The 21,609-nt window shown below is 33.0% G+C and overlaps 1 protein-coding gene across 2 annotated transcripts in view; it reads right to left on the reverse strand.

Moving 5' to 3' along the window:
• Positions 1-12,887, reverse strand: part of NRPA2 (nuclear RNA polymerase A2) — a 294,138-nt gene extending 281,251 nt beyond the window's left edge. Inside the window, exons 1-4 of one of the 2 annotated variants that reach the window (XM_089830051.1) lie at positions 12,494-12,887; positions 4,223-4,312; positions 2,095-2,214; positions 1,937-2,013 (exon numbers count right to left, since the gene is read on the reverse strand). In XM_089830051.1, the coding sequence (XP_089686177.1) occupies positions 1,937-2,013; positions 2,095-2,175 (158 nt within the window). In that variant the 5' untranslated portion in view covers positions 2,176-2,214; positions 4,223-4,312; positions 12,494-12,887. Of the gene's footprint in view, positions 1-1,936; positions 2,014-2,094; positions 2,215-4,222; positions 4,313-12,490 lie in introns of both variants that reach the window. The other variant, XM_089830050.1, reaches the window with a different exon arrangement.
• Positions 12,888-21,609: the final 8,722 nt, after the last annotated feature.

Below are 21,609 nucleotides of genomic sequence, written 5' to 3' on the forward strand. Positions count from 1 at the left end.
TTTCCTTTGTTATCTTTCATTCTGTCTAACATTTTAGAAATTAATCCTCACATCCAGCAATCAGGCATGGATATAAATGTAGCAGTGAGTGTATTCGACTATCTTCTTTCATGAAAAGCCTAATCCATTCTTCCTTCATTTAAAACACTCGTGTTCTTATTTAACATAAGTCTATGTGGTAATTGGATCAGAATCTTGGATGTATTTTTCTTTTTATGAACCGCACAATATACATCAAAATTTTACGTTGTCAATGATGTTTCTTGGAGAGATGTTTTTCAAAGTAAATGATTTCTTCATGCTATCATCATTTATTATTGGCAACATCTGCATGACCTTCTTTATCTTAAATTTGCAGCCTGGTGCTAATACCATGTTGAGTAACATGGATCAGTTTCTGCGAGTGTAATTATACTGCCATTGTTAAAGGTATGTTCCAAATGCAGATCCCAATCTCTTATAAATACGAGTAGGAGACATGTCCCTATGATTAATCATTATTAGTTAATATTTATTAACAATATAAATCACAATATAACATATGTATTATATATAATATATATGGATAATATTATATTATAATATAATATATTTATAATATATATATATATATATATATATATATGTAGTATAATTATATATATATATATATATATATATATATATAGATATGATATATTATATCAAATTAAATCAATCCAACTGTAGCTATAATCTTAACAGATATCAGAGATTGTAGATAAAAGAAGATTTTGCTGCGAAGCCATGCTAAAGAGAATCACCAGTATCCACGAGTCTATATAAACCATGATCCTCAATACCAACAGAAATGGTAGTGTTGGTCACATGATCAACAATCGAGCACTTTGAGTATATTGAATACCACATCAAGTTGAGGAGAATGCCACATGCTCTGACTCACTAAGAGTAGGTTCAGTTTCATAACAGGAATATAGCATACATTGAGGAAAACGAGATTCCTCCAACTAGACTGTATCTAAATGTGGCAACAGCCTTTTGTTTTAAAAAAATTCAAAATTTGCCATTTTTTAGAAACCCTGTGGACCAAATCTGAATCATGAACCTTAAAAAACAGAATAAATTGTATTAACACACAAACAAATAGAGTTTACAAATGCTACAAAAAGTGTGAACTAAAAAAGAGTTGTCTAAGTAAAGACAACATCTAAAAATAGACCAAATTAAGACAACTAATTCTAGAATAATGAGCTAAACATAGCAAGAACCTAGAATACTAAAAAACTATTCTAATACTTTGCTTGTGACTAGCCTTTATATTGATACAACAATCCTCATTTTTGTGCATCTATTTTATTTATTCCATACTATACTTAAGACTGGAAACATACAATTTTACTACTAATCTATTTACTCTCTCTGCTATCTTTGTGTGTATTTCTGTTATAGCTGTAAGAGATATCAAGAATAGGACAAATATTAATAACTGGGAGCCAAACTAAAGCTCCAAAGCCTAAATGAAAACAAATCATGCTCAATGTTACATACCAATGTGAATACAAAAATTACATTGTGTGTTAATATAGCCCCCTCCCTGAGCAGACATTGCCATAAAAACAGTGAAGTTTGTTTTCCTGGAAATAGAAATATACTGCTAGAAGCTCTTTGCTTATTTTATGATTCTATGTATATTCGTTCTTCCTCATCTTATGTGCAAATTGCAAGAAACACCTCAAATAAACTAATTACTAGTGGTCGCCTTAATCTTGACTGTCTGAAACTTTTAATTATGAAACCAGCTAATAAAGCTACAAAACACACACATTGTCCAAAAGGCAACAACATATTACACAAAGGCAATATGAATATAACTAACAAATACACGGGAAATTGTATCTACTTAAAGTAGGTAGGCAGAATCTTCTTAATACAAGTAAGCAACTTATATAATACTAACCCGCCCATTTCAGTTGCTTCCTCCTTCAAGCCTACCAAATGATCTGGCTTGACATCGCACAAGTTACAAAGATTTGACTGCAACAATAGATAGTCAGCATACATAAAGCAGAAAACGAGAGAATTCAAACATAATAATTACACAAGAAAACCACTAACCTTTAACATTATTGGAAGACGTCCAAAAGAAAACTTTTCTCTTATTACATTCCCTTCGTTCCACTTAAAACAAACTTCCATATAAAATCTACCTTTATATGAAGTGCCAGATTGCCTGCACTGTTTATCAATAAGGTGCATGTTAAATTCTATGTGAAGATTAGAAATAAAATGTCCCAAGATAATAGCGTATAATCAAGAATCTGAATCATGCAACTAACCAGATAACCGACATAAGAAATTTTATCCGAAAATAACTAAGGAGTTTAAACACACTGTCTAATACAGAATCTAATTGTGCAACCAACTAGAAAATCAGAAGAATAAAGGCAACTATATCTCATTCACAAATAAACCAGGGAGACTCAACCAAACATCTATTACACGAAACCCACAATTATTCATGCTCGGATTCATCAAAGACAGTAATAAGCCACAGAAAAAGAACCAGCTTTTTTGTCTATATTTACTGGGATAAAACTTCAAGGTTCGCATCTTTTTATATACAAACATGATAAGTACATGTGATAGGTGATAATGAATAGAAATTCAACTAACCTATGGTAGAAATGAAATTTTGATTTTTAATAAACAATATTTCATTTTAAGTTCAAAATATTAAATTTGATATGGTGAGATCATTTATGATCACTCCAAAAAAAAGAAACATATTTGTGAATGGAAACTTGACCTATTTTCTACCTATCCAAACATGTACCGTAGAGTAAGTATATCCTGGCAAAATACAATGAACTCTCAATTATTTGATGACAACAGCAAGGATAAAAATCATCAAAAAGTAGATGTAAAATTTCTACAACAGTTAATCTGTCTCTTTCTTGCCAATCACCATAATCCATTGTTTTGTAAAACAAACCACAAATAAATAGTAAGACATTAATAACCATCACAAATAATGCAACATTGATTACACCTCTAGAGAAATAGAAAGATCTTTCCTAATAAGAATCCGTTGCTTGGCATTCTTGAATATTAACATATTTCTATAAAAATAAGTTATAACAGCAAGAAGAGAGAATAGTGGCAAGACGAAAACAAAGGCATGGGACCCATAAAATAAAGCTAATAAGATTTTATGTTCATAACAACTCCATGTGGGAACCCATAGCTGATGGCAGATATTGCTACACCCAATTTTCTCACAACAATACTCAGATCAAATGATTGTAACACTGGTAGCTTTATTGGATCACTGAGGTCCCATCAACCCATTTTGGTCATTCCCATCCCCATTACAAGGGAGTTTCTTCCAGTTTACTTTCTGTACTGTTTGAATTTTGTGCCACTAGCTTTTGACCTTGTCGTATCTTTTGAAAAAACTTGGTATAAACTGAGTCTTTCCAATGATCAATCTACCCATACATAAGTACATATTTCTTATTAGGAAACCGCAATCACAAACAATTAACAAATATTTTGTCTATTTAATAGAGACAAGGATTCCATCTTTGATTTCATGCCTACAAAGTAAACCAAACCTATGGATAATACAGTCCTTAACAAAAATAGTTGAACAAAGAGTTGATCCTGCTCATTTTCAAGGTCATAAGAGAGCATTGTCACTGTAAAGTTATATATTTTCATTGGCCAGATTTTGGTTCACATTGCACAGTTTTATATTAAACCATATTATTTTCCTCGCTTTTAAAGGAAATTTGCAATAAAAAGAGAATTAAATTTGGAAAACTCTCACCTAGATACAGACAAAATTGAGTTAAGATAAAAAATTCCACCTAGATACAGACATTTATTTATCTCACAGACAAAATCACCAAGAACTAAAACTTGCAATGAAGTAGTTACACAAAAATTTGGCAACGGGTCTACTGGCTACTGTTTCTGAATGACAATAGAGCCAAACTTGAGAGTACCCCATCAGATGTAACAAATATCATGAGTGTGCTTCAATGTTTTTTTATCCTCTAAATTTTGATTTTATGGTTCAATTTACTGCAATGCATATCTTTTTCCTGTATAACTCATTGATAAAAACAACAAGATCAAAGGAATCAAAATTAAGATGATAAATAGATTTGCATGACAGTTTCTCCAAAGCTGATATTTGTGCTGTAGTTATAGTTAAATACAGGCATTATAGGTTTCATACCTCATAAGGTAGCAAACGCCTGGAATGGCGTCCCTCACTTGCTTCCTTGTCTGGCGATAATATTTCAGGATTTTCTAACCACAGTAAAGCCTGGGTTAAGGCAAAAAGAATTGCAAAATATTTTGTTAACTGAAAAAATAGTTCTAGAATAGAAGTTCAGTGAGCCTAACTTAGTGAGAAAGTATGGGCAGTATGATGAGGAAACTTAAAGGCTATCACAAAGCAATGTAACAAAGAACCTTAGTGCTGTAGATGAAGCAAAGTTGCAAAAAAATTAATGCCAAAGGCAAATATTAGTAAGTGGCTTAGTGAAAAAGACAGAGTGAAGTTAGTAAGAAGCCTGATCTTATCAGAAAGATCACTGGCAAAGATGGAGTGGTGTTGCAAATAAGTTTAATGGAAAATACAAAGCAATATCATGAAGAAGCCTACTATTGCAGATGAAAGGATGTTATAAATAAGCTGACAAGAAGAAGAAAAGTCATGTTATAATAAACAATAAGAAGGCCAGTTTTCGACCCTGGACAAGGCTAGCTCCCAACATTCACAATGGCCCAGCATTAATTGAAGTTGAGACTTAAAAAATGTCAGTGAAAGGAGTGGGTACAGGTTGAGTATGACAGTATAGACTGATTCTGTCAATGATAGCATATCCGAAACAATGATTAACTGATATGACTTTAACTCACATAGATTTTCTTCCATAAATGGCAGTTAAGTTGAATACATATTAATTAAGGTGACTATGACAGCTGAGATTCCCCCTTCAATGGCCAAACAGGGATAAGCTATAGTGATTTTGACAGTAAAGATTGTCTCCTGTCCATGACAGATAAGTCATTACAAATTAGCTGTTGCTGCAAAGATTGTCCTCAGTCCTTGGGTGTATACACGAAATAAACATGGCTTACACTGGTATTGACAGCATATATTGCCTGCATCTGTTTATAGCAGTTTATGCCAAATCAAAATATCTACCATCACTTTAACAGCATAGACAGGCCAACTAGCAATTTGCTGCAAAGATTTTATTGACATAGATTGCCTTCAATTATTATCGTATGCTGAATGGCATTAGCTGTAGTGATTTTGACACCATTGTCTGCCTTCTGTCAATGGCAGCATGCATCAGATACATATTAGCAGAGGTAATTCTAACAACATTTGTTGCCCTCCATCAATGGCAAGATGTGTAGCAGATGCACTAGTGCACTGATTTTAAGTTCCCAAATTGCCTCCATGAAAGAAAAAATATGTCAAATAGATATCAGCTGGAGTGATCCTGATGAAATTGCTACTCTCTATGCATAATAGCAGATTCCAAATAGATATCAGTTGGAGTGATCCTGATGAAATTGCTACTCTCTATGCATAATAGCAGATTCCAAATAGATATTAGTTGTGATAGCATAGATACATAGGTGGCAGTACACAACAAATGGAGATTAATTGATGTGACTTTGAAGGCAAAGATTGCCCCCCAGCCTTAGTGGTATATAGAGAGGCTTAGCTATGGTGATCTTGAAAAATTAACTGCCCTCCCTCCAAAGAGATAAATTGTGATTCCGATGGCAAAGGTTGCCCAAAATCTATTCGAAGCAGCGAATACCAAACAGAGACACTGCAATTATTTTGACAGTATAGATTGCTCTATATCTGTAAGACCCCTCTTCACATGCACTTATTAAATATGAATTTCTCTAGCAGTTCTCTTTATTGGAGAATAGAATGGATAGAAGAGTGGGATGAGTTGATGGAACTAGAGTGTTAGGATGGGACTAGGAACCATAGGCATGTGCTAATGATTATCCACTCAGGAGATCATTCTATGATGTTGGAAGCTATTGTATATGTGTTGATGATATCTATCTAGGTGATTTTGTGATGTTGTTAATTGAACTAATGGTGAATGGAGATTGGTGTCTGAATTATATTTTGAGATGAGATCAGTATTGCTTAGGTGATATATGAATTTTTGGATAGAAATATAATGAGATGCTTATAAACTTTGAAGATGAATGAACTATGTGTTTTAATTGGTAGATGAAATAGTGAGTTAGTGTGCCTTAAATATATTAGAGCAGTGTGTTACAAAAGATTATAGTTCTAGATGAGATTGGTTTACTGTTTTTGTGGAAATGTGATTTACTCATAACATTGCACGTTGACCTAGAGTACATTGTACACCATAGCCATTATGAAATTAATGAACTTAGATGTCATTAAAGATGAAAATGAATTAGGGGTTCCATGATTTAAGGGTTTAAATGGAAATGGGCATGACATTCTAGTATCAGAGCCTAGTTTCGTAACACTTGGGCAACAATGGGTCCATGTTAAGTAGGAGTTGATAGGTTACCTTACAAGCACAGATTCTCATTGCAAACTTTTGATGAAACATTTAGTTCATTCCTGAATTGTGGCATCGATAAGTAAACCTAAATAAAACTTTAAATTTGTATTAACGATCATAAGTAGTCAAAAATAGCAGGTAACCCGGTCTTAATGACATGAAAACAAAATGATGAAATTCAAGAATGCTGTATTTGTATTAAGGTAAATTTTATGATCTCATAAAGTATTTGAAAACTGTATTGAACAATATCACCTTGAGTAGATTAAGTTGTAATCCGTCAAACACGATTCAATCATGTGATTATAAATGTGTAAATAACCTAATAACCAGAGAAATTAGTATAGCATCGTCTATCATTAAAAGACAGAAAGGGACATGGTCCCGTCAATCCTGAATGTAATTCCAACTAACATCAATGTTCAAAATGACAAAGGAATGTAGACATGTTTTCAACAATACGACCTAAGTAAGTAAAATTTAGAATCTTCGCAAATCTAATTTTGTTCTTTAGATTAAAATAATTCTTAATTAAAACAAACGATGGGACAATGAGAATGTAACACATGAAAGTACAAAATACTACCAAGTTCTGAGGATTCTTCAGAATTGATTTGGTGTTAAAATGTATTGTTCTAGTATCCTTTGGGAAGCAACTAGGAGTTCAACATAGATCCGCATGTAACTGTTGGAACCCCAAACAATATGGTACTAAATCCAAGAGGTTAGTTTAATAAATGAGTTAGTTATAAGCACACAAAGAAAGAGAGTATCACAATCCTACTATAAGGAGATAACCCTAATCAGGTAATAAAATTATCTAATTAGGATGAAAATTGTGAATGGTGAATAGTATGAAACATAAAATTGAACGAGTTAGATAGAAAAATTCAACTTCTAGTTAAGACTATGTGATTCGAATATGTAGAGAGTTTTATTATATAGTATGATTAATATTAAGATTCCAACTTCCAAGTGTATTCTCTTGACCTTGGTATTTGAAATTCATGGAATCATATATAACCCTATGGTATCAAGTATGTAAGGGCACAATGCAATCAATGACCTAATAAGTAATGAAGGATCAAGTTTCAAAATCAAGTGAGACAAGGAATTCAAGCCTCAAGTACAGTAGGAAAAATGATGATGACCTTTTACCTAGATGAGGAAGCATACCAAATTGGGTGGATTTGATGGCATAATTTCAACTAGTACATATGGTGAATTTGACCTGAAAGAGAAAAAGATAAGATTATGGGTAGATACCCCGGTATGTGGTTATAGTGAATCGAGGGTAAGGGACTTGGTGTTATAACCATGACTCTTAATACAATCGTACTATCAATAATATCCCTACATGTTAAGTTTCATCAAGAGAAGACCCCCTGTAATAATAAGAGGATGGAAGGAACTCATTTTGGTTATCCTCGCATTCACACTATTATCCTCGCATTCACACTATCATGTGGTTTCTAGTCCAGACGCAACCCTTAGTGCAGTAAATCCTAACCATTGGGCGATGTCAATTAAGATAGATATATTGTTAGTGTGTGGGCTCAACTACAATTTTATCCATATGGCTTGTAGACAACCAACTAATTTCAAAGTGAGATCCTTTCAAATATAATTGGGAGACCCCAAATTCCTCCTTCCCCTCAATAACCCTTGTACGGCTGCATTGTGTGGATAATGTGAATTTTATAAGCAATTTGATTTATTGCCTTGTTTATTTGATTTCAGATTTTGGTATTTTTAATATTTTTCCTTCTTGCCACAATGTGCAAATGTGATGTTGGGCCACTTAGCCAAATTTCTTGTTGATGGTCCTATTTTGCCTCTAGGACATGTTTTCTTTTCTTGATGGAAAGTTTACTATTGTGGCCACTCTTAATTTCTTTTATTTTCCACCTTTGAATTGAAAATTTTGTCTTCGATTTAGAGTTTGAAGTGTGAGGCACCTTCTTGCGAACTGTCTAGGCAAAGTGACTTGTGACCGGTCTACCAAAGGGATTCCTAACAATTAGGTGGAGGTAGAGCATTAGAGTATGGGATTCTTAGTGAAGGTATCTATGCCCCACCATCTCCTGAAACTTCGAGAGTAGGATTAGTGATTATTATTTGACCATTGTTAAGGAACTGTATCATAGCATAAGATTGGTTAAGGGTACAAGTTAACCTAAGGTATCATTAATTGCGAAGGATGCACGTGTAGCAATGGACTTGTTCAATGTCTTGTCCAGGAATTAGTATGCAACAAAAGTTCTAAGTAAAAGTAAATCATCTTTGATAAGATCCAAGTTGTATTATAGGAAGGCACTATTCTGAGGGGTCTCATACATCTATTACCCTGGCATGTGATTATATGCCAACTTGGAACACCTTGTGGTATTGCTATGAGAGACTCTATAAGAATATTCCTATCAATTAGCATGTTATATATGTGATCCAGGTGTTTTAGATGTGTTTGACCCTGGAAAGAATGAAATGTTGTAAGTTATGGGTTGAACTTCGCCTTTCATAAAGATAAATAGGTACATATATTACCATTTGGTAGTGTTTATGGGAATTCTAAGACAAACATTTTAGTATAAGGATAAATTTTGGGGTAAGTCTAGACAAGGTCTAGTATATGAAGCAAACCCTAATTTCGTGTGACTTTCAGGAGGAAGTCAAAGGCGAGAGGGGGAGGATGTAAGACCCCTCCTTGCATGCACTTATTAAATATGAATTTATCAAGTAATTCTCTTTATAGGAGAATAGAATGGATAGAAGAGCGGTATGAGTTGATGGAACTAGAGTGTCAGGATGAGACTAGGACCCCTAGGCATGCGTTAATGATTATCCACTCAAATGGTCACTCGATGATGTCAGAAGCTATTGTATTTGTGTTGATGATATCTATCTAGGTGATTTTGTGATGTTGTTAATTGAACTAATGGTGAATGGAGATTGGTGTGTGAAATATATTTTGAGATGAGATCAGTATTGCTTAGGTGATATATGAATTTTTAGATCAAAATATAATGTGATGCTTATAGACTTTAAAGATGAATGAACTATGTGCTTTAATTGGTAAATGAAACAGTGAGTTAGTGTGCCTTAAATATATAAGAGTATTGTGTTACAAAAGATTATAGTTCTAGATGAGATTGGTTTACTGTTTTTGCAGAAATGTGATTTAATCATAACATTGCACGTTCACCTAGAGTAAGTTGTACACCATAGGTGTTATGAAATTAATGAACTTAGATGTTATTAAAGATGAAAATGAATTAGGGGTTGTATTATTTAAGGGTTTAAATAGAAATGGGCATGACAATATCCATGGGGGCTTATGTCAAATAGATATTAATTACAGTGTTTTCCAGTCTTTGACAATAGTATGCCAAATAGAGATTAGTTGTAACAATTTTGATCATAAAATATGCCAATCATAGACTAGCTCTAGATATTCTAGCAGTGCAGTATGCCACTTATAGATTAACTGTAATATTTCTAGCAATATAATGTGCAAAATAACTATACATAAATTCACGCCCCTCCAGAGTTCAGATACGATTGCATTCATTGGCTTCTGCCTGTAACAGTTGGTAGCCTCATTTTGACAAAGTAGATTCCGCTCATCCATGGCAGCAAGTACCAAATAGAGATTAGCTATAGTGATTTTGACAACATAAAAATGCCAAGCAGGAATTTGATATAGTGATTTTGACAATGTACCATTCTAAACTGAGATTAGCTATAGATGTTGACAGTATAGTAAGCCAAATAGAGATAAACTATAGAAATTTAAATAATATGGTATATCACAGAGAGAGAGAGAGAGAGAAGATATAGCAATGGATTTTGATGATATAAATTGTGCTCCATTAGAAATTAACTATAGCAATTTTGACAATATAATACGATGGACAGAGATTGGTATGCCAAATAGAGATTAATTTTAGTTATTTGCTACATTTAAATTGGTGATCCATGGCTATATGTGGCCTAAAGATTAGGTAAGGTGATTATGAACACGCAGTTGGAGCTTGATATTGGTAGTGTACATTGTCATCCATTAATGCAAGCAAATGCTACATAAAGATTAGCTATAGTGACTTTGGCAATATAATATGCACAAATAGTAGTTATAGAATTTTTTACGATGTGATATAAAAGATATCAATTAGATATATTGATTCTGACCGTGTAGTAAACCAGATAAAAATAGCATATATAAATTTCCATCTGTCCATGCCTACATATTTAAAACAGATATTAGAAAAGGTGTTTTTGAACACATTGATTGCCCTTCATCCAGTGCTGTTACAGCTTCATCTTCACAACATAAATTGCGCACCATACATGGCAAGTAGCACCAAAAAAAAAAAATGTTTTCTACCATACTAAATATCAAATGGAGATAAGCTATAGTGGTTTGGAGCTTTGGCTAAACCATACGTGGCCAGTAATGCTAAAGAATAAAAACTTTAATGTTTCCTACCATATAGTATGTCAGGCAGAGATAAGCTATAGCAGTTTGGACAACCATACATGGCAGATAATGTTGAAGAAAATAAAAAATTAATGTTTTATACCATACAGTATGGCAGTCAGAGATAAGTTATAGTGATTTTGACAATAGAATATGCCAAACAGAAATTAGCAATTGCAACCTTGACAAGATAGAATGCCCAACAGATGTTAGCTAAGGCGGTTCTGGACACATAGATTGCCATTCATCCTTGGTTGCATATGTCTGATAGGAATCAGCTATTCTGATTTTGACAACATAGTATGCCAGAAAGAGGTTGATTATAGTATGCCAGAAAGAGATTGATTATAGTGGTTTGCACAATAAACTGACCTCCAACCATGGCTGCATATTCAAATAGAAATTAGAGTGAAGTGATTTTGACAGCAATTTACCTATTCCATCCATGGTAGCATGTGCCAAATAAATAATAGCTATGGCAGATTTGATGATATAATTCACTAAATAAAGACTAGCTAAGCAATGTTGAAGTTACACTATGCCAAAGAGTGGTTAACTACAGAGATTTTCACCATATAATATATGCCAAATTGATATTAGCTTCAAATTGTCAAAGAGATATTTACAATTTCAATGGCCCTCCATCCATGACTGTATATGTCAAATAGAAACTAGGTAAGTTGACTTTGACTACATAAATTGATCTCCATCCATGGCAAGTATAGAGTTTTTGAATATGAAGTACAATGGTACAACCAACAGTGATTAGCCCTGGTGATTTTGACAATGTACTTTGCCCAACATATATAGCTATAAAAAAATTGATTCTCTAGCATGCTAAATTCAGCTAAGCAGAAGAGATTTTAGATTTGACAGGCGGAGATTGCTTTTCATCCATGGAAGATAAAGAGGTTTTCAAAATGCAGAACCCCCAACAGAGATTAGCTATAATGATTTTGAAAGTAGCATGCCAAACAGCTATTGCAAATTTTGATCATATAATATATCAAAGAGGAACTAAACTGGGAGACCAATACATAGTATATTACAGAGTGATTAAATGTAATAAGTTTGCTGATATAGTGGGCCAAAATATTGGGTATTTTCACAATATAAATTGCCCCCTGTTAATGGCTCCTTATGCCAGATAGAGATTACAAAAGGTAGTTTTTTATACGGATTAAGCTCCCTTTACGGTATTGTGCAGCTCGATTTGGACACCAGAGATTGATGCCTGTTAGCTTGGATTTGACGACATAAATTGCCGTATGTCAATGCAACTTCAGTTTGACGACATAGATTAGCCTCCATCCATAAGTTCATTTTTAGAGAGTAGAAATCCCTAAGTCCATGGCTACTCGTGAAGAAAAATGCAGGCTGAAGTTTCAAAACTCAATAAACAACAACAATTATAATAAACACAGTGTGCAAAGGATATTGCTTAGCTTCGAAAGAGTCCCAGGCTGTTGAACGACCACGGAGCGAATATTAGAAACAGCAGTTTCCAATCCCTGCTCTGCAAAATAATTGAAGGAATCGATGTGCGGCTTAGCCAACTCTTGCAGCGCCTTAAAGGACATCTCATCTTTGTTTTCTGATTTGTTTGCCATTATATAGAGTGAATGGAAATGCTCTGAAGATTCAGAAACCCCGAAGAAAGCGCATACACAATACGTCTGTTTTTGCTACAATGTCTGCACAATAAAAATTCAGGGGGCAGAGAGAATGAGAGGAGAAGGTTTTGTAAGGGTTTTACTAATAGGTTTTATGTTTATGCACAATTTCCACATATTTGGGATGCTCGTGTGTTAACTCTTTTAAACGTAGTAGTAGGTAACAGGAATTGCATACGGAAAGCATTTTGTAAGGGTTTACGTGTAGGTTTTCCCTATGCAAATGAAAATTAAGGTGGTTATATTGCTATTACTAGTATGTATATTTGAAAAGAACTTGCTCACACTAAAATATAGCTCTTCCTGGTATGGAATGTGTTCTGTTTTCTAAATTTTATTATATTTATTTTACTATATATTTTTTTAATAATATATGATATGATATGATAGATTTTAATGACGTCCACAAGGCTAAAGTAGTCTATCGAACCTACACGATCACCCCCCAAGGTAGGAGTGGAACTGATCTAGCTGCAAAGTTTTGGTTAATTTGTCTCTCCTTCTCTGAAGTTTGATAATGACAGCCACTATTCTCTTCACTTGATCTTCCTCAAATAAGTAGTTGAAGTCCGTGTTCTGCAATATCTTTGTATAACTAGATCTGATGTCAATGTATCCTAGGGAATCCTTGACAAAGTGTTGCTCTACCTCTACTGCTCCCATATCACAGAATGAACACGTTATGTCTACTTACTCTTCCTTTGGAACTTGCCATCTACCAGTTTCAAATCACATATTATGTAAAACAGAAAGTATGATAAACTAATATAATTATAATCAATTAAATAGTATATAATAAATAAAATATGGTTTCTTTTTAAATTAAGCTATTATTAGTGTAAATATTAAAATTATAAATTATTGTTTTATTTCAATGTGGTGGATATTTATGATTTCTTGAGAGTGGTGTCAATTAAATTGTCTTGATATAAAAATATCAACTAGTAATATTTCCAAATGTCATTATTAGTTGATTAAACCTTTTTTTAAGTATTAAATTTCAAATTATAAAAAGTAAAACACAATAAAACTTGGAAGAAGAGAAAATAAAATTTTGATCTTCTCATATCTCATTGGTTTCAAAAAATGTAAAAGAATTTTACTAATTTATTTATTTTACGTCGTTTTAAAACAACTAATAGATTTATATATAATTCTATCCCTTTTCATTCTTTCCCTCTTATTATTTGTACTTGGCAATAGGCTAAGTACTATTCCATCATTTTTTGAACCGTTACTAAATTAACTAGTTATTAAAAAAAAATTCCCAACCAATCTATAAGAGTTAAAATTAAATATTTGTTTCTCTCTACAAAGATTTAATATCTTTGATACTTAACATGCACATTTTTCAAGTTTATAAATTGTGAAAATTACTTTTTGATCATGTGATTGGTTAAGAAAATTGAAGTCTTGTGCACAATTTCTAGTTATACTTACAAACTATCATTTTTAATTAAACTTACAAATTATCATTTTTGTCTCCTATAATGTAGATTATGGAATTTGTGAATTTTTTATTTTTTTTTCCCAAGCTCTTTTACAAATACAATATATAAGTATTCCAAATTAATATTTGAGACTAAAGTTATTTTCAATAATGAATTATTTTTATTTAAAGAATTTTATATATGTAACTATTATGTATTTTCAAATATTAATTATATTATATATAATTATTAAATATATATTTTTAAATTATTTTTCCTTTGATTGGTAAATTGTTGAAGCCTTTATATTAAATTTAGATGTTAAAACGATAGTTACAATGTTCTTCGTTCAAACAGGCATTGGTAGGAAAGAATAGAGTAAGAAAACTTTCAGTCTTGCCCAAGACCGAGGTCCTAAATTGTACATAATTTAAAAGGAGCATTCCCCGTTATATTCCTAATTAACGAGATCTTACTGTGTCCAATTATTAGATATAATATTGATGGTAATAATTTCCTTTGCATTATTCATCTTGTCTTCCAAATTCAAACTTATGCTGCTATTTGCAACTACTTATACCTCCGGAGATAATCTTTCTACTAACCTGCATATCAAAGACATCTTTCTTTCCACAAGTATTAGTAGTATTAGACCAACAAGAATAAATGAAGAGATTCAACAAGATTGCATAGAAACTTTTCTATAACAAATTTAACACTTTTCTCCTTAACTATATGTAGTTTATTATGAGTTGGTACATTGCCATCTAATTTATCATTTTTTTAATGTTTGTGTCCTTTTATTGTTTTTACGCCCTTGTAGTGTCTTGATTAGTGACTAATCCATGCATGTTATAATGTATTATATTGGGAAAGATTAGGAGTGATGGACATTTTCCATTAAATTATTTGCTTTTCTTTTTTCTATTGCTTACTATAGATGGTTGATTTATTTATTTATATGTTTCTATTGCATTTTGAACTTAATTTAAATCTAAGTGTTCCTACATGAATTGCAATGTGTGGAATGTAAGCTTGCAGATTGATAATACCAATTTTTGAAGTCACTACCAAGATTCTGACATTATTCATACATTTATAATAAGACTGATTTGCAGAGCCTAGAACAAATTTTCAAGGATTCGGTCTAGGTATAAGGAAACTAATAGGATTCAAAAATATGTTCCTTATAGCTTTACTAAATTCCTTTCATATTTGAAAGTACTATTGTCTTAACTCTTTTAATTTTAAATTCAAAAACCTTTTTATTATTTTTTTTTTAATTATATTTTTGTTGGTGTAAATAATTATTTACTGTTTACACTTACTTAAGTTTACTTAGGTTAATGCATTATTTTAATATTTATTTATTAGTCACCTAAGAGTATGCATACTCTTGTGAGTTGTCATGTGACAACATAGGAGTTCGCACCTCTTTTACATGGTGTCTACAACATCTCCACTTGAGATACACCTCATTATTCTTATCCTATCATCTAGAATGATGGATAAGACGTGTGCTTAGTTGTCATGCTTATCTTATCTCTTAATTCTTTCTAGACACATTCTAGGTGCTTCCTGAGAGGCCTTTATATGTAGGCTCTCCTAGTGTGTACAATTATAATATATACAATACAAAGAAATGTATGAGGACATACTCTGATATATTGATCATACTCCTTTTTGGTCTGCAGTTGTGCTTGTGCTCGAGTTCTACGATCTTGGGTGAATCTTGCCCTAAGGCAAATTCTTACATGGTATCAGAGTTATACCAAATTCTTACATGGTATCAGAGCTATACCAAATTCTTGCATGGTATTAGAGCTCTTGGAGAATTTCTCTTCACATAGTTGTTCGAGACCATCTTCTTGCTTCAGCACCTCGGCTTGAATCTAGAGTATCGTAGTTATTGGGAGCATTTAGAACCAGATCTGACCTTGCCATTATGTCTGAAACATCGATTCAGTGAAAATTGGCTATAAAGTTGCCTACCCTAAGCCAAAGTCGATTGTGAGGCAAAAAAAATTTGCAAACCGACACCTGAAGGACTGATTTGCAAAACTGGTATGATCATTTTAGATTTATACAATTAATTTTTAGATCTACATTTTTTTATCTGCATCTCTGCTATTTTTTTCTAACTTGCATTATTTTTCAGAACTTTTTTGGCCATCAAGCCATAGGAGAGATTTTTTGTAGGTGAAGATTGGTGCTTGGTGGTGCAAATCAGATGTTTGCATCACATTCAAAATGTCAAAAAACCTCTCAAATCGGATTTTGTTTCATCCAAATCGGACATCTAAGGCAAAATCTAGAGCCATTTGATTTTTGGAGGGGCGATAGTGGTGATTCAGAAAAAATAACAGCAGCAGCGATTTTCAAATGGCGATATCTCCCTCATACGGACTCTTTTTTGTGAGCAACTTTTTTTTTTTTTTGAGGTAGAATTTCATGATCTACACATTGGTGCAAGTAGTTTGAGATCTTTGTTCCTAAATTTTTTTGCAACTCACAAATCCCAATTTTTGCAACTTCAAATGCTTAGTATGAGCTCATCTAGACTCCAAATCAGGTTCTTTTTTTTTTAAGTGCATTTTTTTTGTCTACTTTTGAGATTTTCAATCAAATTATATGTTCTATGGATAGAAATATTGCTTTCAAAAATAGGCCCTAAATTGGCAAGTGGCTACCAAGTGCCTAAATCATACATTAGGGGGGGTTCTTTGATTTCTTTTGCATCTTTGGGGGTTACATTGCTTAGTCCATCATGGAAGAGGAAGATTTGATTTACTTAACACCAGACAACTATCAGGAATGGAGTCAATTGGCTATCAAATATCTTAGTCAACACAATGCACTACCATATGCGAGAGGACTTACATATGATGTTGAGACTTCTTCCCTCATTGGTACTATTCTCTTTCTACATACAGATATGGAGGTTTTGGATTCACTTATTGACCTTAAGGCAATTGATCATTATGATCACTAGATTCATCTTTGGGAGACGTATGGAGATCCACACATTCCTCCATTCCCAAAAGATCTAATACCTCTAGTTGGAGTTGCATCCTCTTCAGATGAGATCACACCTCCAGATGCTCCTATTGCTCCTACTAATCCTATTTTAGCCACAGATGCTTCGGATTTAGTGCAGCAAGACACTTCATGTCTTCCTACTTTACCTTCATGCGATGACTTCCTACCAAACATTGCAGAGATGTTTATGGAGTCTCACATTGAAGATGACGGAGACACTATCGATGATATTCATCATCTCTTTGAGGTGAATTCTTCATCTATTGCTGTAGTGACAGATTCATGTACTTCAGCATAGTAGGGTACACTTTGTCTTCCAGGGGATGACTTCTTGCCAAACATTTCAGCTCTGTTCATAGAGTCACACACAACAAATTTGGAGGACTTCTTTGATGCTATACCACTTCTCTTTGCTAAGGACAATCCTTCTACAGTTGTTGCAAGGGCCCACTCTAACCCTCATGTCCATTCTTTACATGATCAGTCTTTACAAGCTTATCTAATCATGGATCCTTATGTACAACATTTGCAGGAGGTCTCTTTATCATTTGAGGAGACAAATGGTTCTTTGAAACAGGTTCTATAGCAATCATTGCTAGATCTGCACTTCTTCTCAGCAGTTTGGAAGGAGCCATCATCAGTATCGACATAGGGACATTTGAACAAGTTTCAAAGACACCTTACATCATCGAGATTCTTTCCACACACATCGGAAGCGTCTCATGAGTACCACTGCGATTGTTTCTTCCAAAGGGGAGGAAACTATTTACTATTTACTATTTACAGTAATTATTTACTATTTACTCTTGCTTAAGTTTACTTAGGTTAATGCATTCTTTTAATATTTATTTATTAGTCACCTAGGAGTATGCATACTCTTGTGAGTTGTCATGTTGACAACATAGGAGTTCACACCTCTTTTATGCACATGGTGTCTACAACACAGGAGTTAGCACAATAATTAAGCACATGGTGTCTACGACATCTCCACTTGAGATACACTTCATCATTTTTATCCTATCATCTAGAATAATGGATAAGATGTGTGCATAGTTGTCATGCTTATCTTATCTCCTAGCTCTTTCTAGAGACATTCTAGGTGCTTCCTGAGAGGCCTTTATATATAGGCTCTCCTAGTGTGTACAATTATAATATTTACAATACAGAGCAATGTATGAGGACATACTCTAATATATTGATCATACTTCTTTTTGGTCTACAATTGTGCTTGTGTTCAAGTTCTACGATCTTGGGTGAATCTTGCCCTAAGGAAAATTCTTACATGGTGTTAGAGTTATACCAAATTCTTACAATTTTAAATCTGTCAAAGTCTTGATTCATCCCTAAAATTTTCCTCCATCTACCCCCTTTGTTTGCTACAAGAAGCCAATGCTTTCTAGTTTATACATGTCGATATACATACATATATATATATATATATATATATATATATATATATATATATATATAGCTTTTTATGTATTTATATACATATATAGGAATGTATGCATATATATTTAAAATTATGAAGATATTATATTTGTTTGTATCCTTCTCATCTAAATTATCCATCAGGGCTAATTTAGCTAATAATATTAAGAGTTACATTATCCAGTTCTAATTAAGATGACTATTCAATTTTCAATTAATTTACTTATAATTATATATTAAGATATTTTCACCATTAGCACCCTTATCTGATAACTACTCTATCTCTTTATTACCTTCCCGAAAAATATGTAGAATCTAAATATATTCGAAGAGGTCCAGGAGATTTAGAACTTCTTCCAATTTAGAATTTAAAACCCAATTTGGTGTCTCCCTTTTCCTAATGGCATTCAGGACAATTTGCAAATCTCATTAATAATAAGTTTAGATATACTTAGATCCTAGCAAATTTGGATACCTTCTTGAAATGCTTCTAATTTAGCGAGGTTGTTAGTGGTTGACCCTATAGATTTAGTCCTTTTAGTGATCCAATTACCAAAATCATTGTTAATGATGCATCCTTTTCTGGCAGTAGTAGGATTGCCTCTTGATGTTCCATCAAAATTTAATTTGGTCCATCCACTCAAGGGTGGAATTGAATTACATTTGTTCCTTGCCTCTTTATTCTTTTTTTATACATAAGTGAGGAGTTAATTAGGTTTTTCCAACTTTTTTAATTTGGTCCATCCACTCAAGGGTGGAATCGAACTACATTTGTTCATTGCCTCTTTATTCTTTTTTTATACATAAGCAGGGGGTTAATTAGGTTTTTTCCAACTTTTTTCATTAGACCATCCCATTTTGAAAATGATCCTTCCTCTTTCGGTATTTTCCTAAAGTGAGAGTTTAAGGTTTCAACAATATGTGCCTCGATTTTATTTGCAATCTCACATGTCGTCATATCTTGATTGTGAAATATTCTTCTGTTCCTTTCTTTCCATACTTCCCAAACAAGGATAGATGGACAAATATTCCAAAGTTTACGATAGATACATCTACTATTATCAATTGGCCAACCCCTAAGTAGATTGTATAGAGATTCTGGCAAAGGTGCATTCCAATCCAGCATATGTCAGAGTCATTCCCAACAATATTATGTATATGAACACTTATATAATAAATGATTAGTATCTTCATTGTCATTCTTACATAGCACACATCTTGAAGGTCCCTCAGTGCCCATCTTTCTCAATCCATCAACAATTAGAATCCTATTATGAGAGTTAGTCCACAGAAAGAAGCCTACCTTTGGTAGGCAAGAGGAATCCCAACAAAGTTTTAGAGGAGTGTTAACTTCTTCCCATCTTTGGGAACGAGTGATTACTCTATATCCATTTTTTATGTTATACTTGCCATCTTTTGATACTACCCATATGAGTTTGTCATTTCTCACTAATTGCTTTATTTTCCTCTTATGAATGATGTTTTCATACACCTTTTTTACTAGTTGGTTCCACGTCAATATTATCCAAGGTTTTTCATTCCCAACTTATACTACCATTAATATCTTTTTTTATTTTATAATTATTGACCTTGCACCCCCAAAGTTTGACTAATTGGTCTTTAAGACTAGCTGGGATACCCATTTTATCTAATGGAGGGAGACCATCCCATGAGTCCTTCTAGAATAGAGCTTCATCACCATTACCATCATCCCAAGTGAGATATTTACTAATCAGGGCTCTTCTTTGAACTATAAAATTCTAGCTCTCAGTTCCTTTAGGAAGGATCCTCATTCTAAGCAAGTAGTAAGGGTCAATTGCATTTAAGTATTTGTTATACATAAATTTTGCCCATTTTTTATTTCTTTCTATGAATAGTCTCCACGTCAGTTTGGTCCCTAATGCTTCATTTTGCCAACTTAAGGTTTTGATACCAAGACCTCCTAATTCCTTTGGTTTACATAATTTCTCCCATTTTACAAGAGCCTATTTTTTTTTATCTTCAATGTCATTCCAAAAGAAGCTTCTGGGTTTTGCCTCAATCTTCTTATTAAGGCTTTTAGATAGAGGTAAACAAGAAAGATGGTAGTCTGGAAGGGTTGATAAGACTGCTTTGATTTTTATCACTTTACCAGATTTTTGTTGCTATCTTCTTATCCATTCTATCAAGTATATTATGCCATCCCTTTTTAGTTTTACTACCTTTTTCTAAATCTATTCCCAAGTATTTACTCAGGAATGTTCCTCTTTTATATCCCAAAATATTACAAATTTGTTTTTCTCTTTCAGGTTTAGTGTCAATGATTTTTTATTTTTATTTTTTAGCATTCACTCTCTACCCTCAAGCTTCCATATACTGTTGAATGATTGACTTGAAGTTTAGGGCCTCCTTTATTGAACTTTCTCCTAGCATAATGGTATCATCTGTATATTGTTTATGTGTTATATTAGGAACATTCTCAGTTACTGTAATTCTACTAATTTTATTGTTAGAATGGACTTTGGAAATTGCTATACCAAAGGTTTTCTGCCATGATGGTGTATAGGAACAGAGATAAGGAATCTCCTTGTCTCATACCTCTTGATGTATCAAAGAAGCCTTCAAAAGTTTCATTAATAAGAACTGAAATTTTATTTGTTGAGATGCATTGGCATATAAGGTTAATCCATTAGTATCAGAATCCGAAGGCTTCTACTGTTTTGCATAGAAACCTCCAATCAACCATGTCATATGCTTTCTGAATATCAAGTTTCGTGAACATGCTTGTCATTTTATTCTTATTAGTTGTGTATAATTTTTCTTGTATAATGAGCATCCCATCTAGAATTTATCTTCCCGGTACAAAACCTGTTTGTTCTTTTGATATAATCTTATGGAGAATCAGTTTCATTTGATTTGCTAAAATTTTGGATATGATTTTATAAATGGTGTTGCGAAGAACTATAGGTCTAAAATCCCCTGGGATTTCAGGATCATCTTTTTTG

This window comes from Cupressus sempervirens, chromosome 5 (genome assembly GCF_028749045.1).
Source record: "Cupressus sempervirens isolate cs-2001-9-10 chromosome 5, ASM2874904v1, whole genome shotgun sequence".
Lineage (NCBI taxonomy): Eukaryota > Viridiplantae > Streptophyta > Pinopsida > Cupressales > Cupressaceae > Cupressus > Cupressus sempervirens.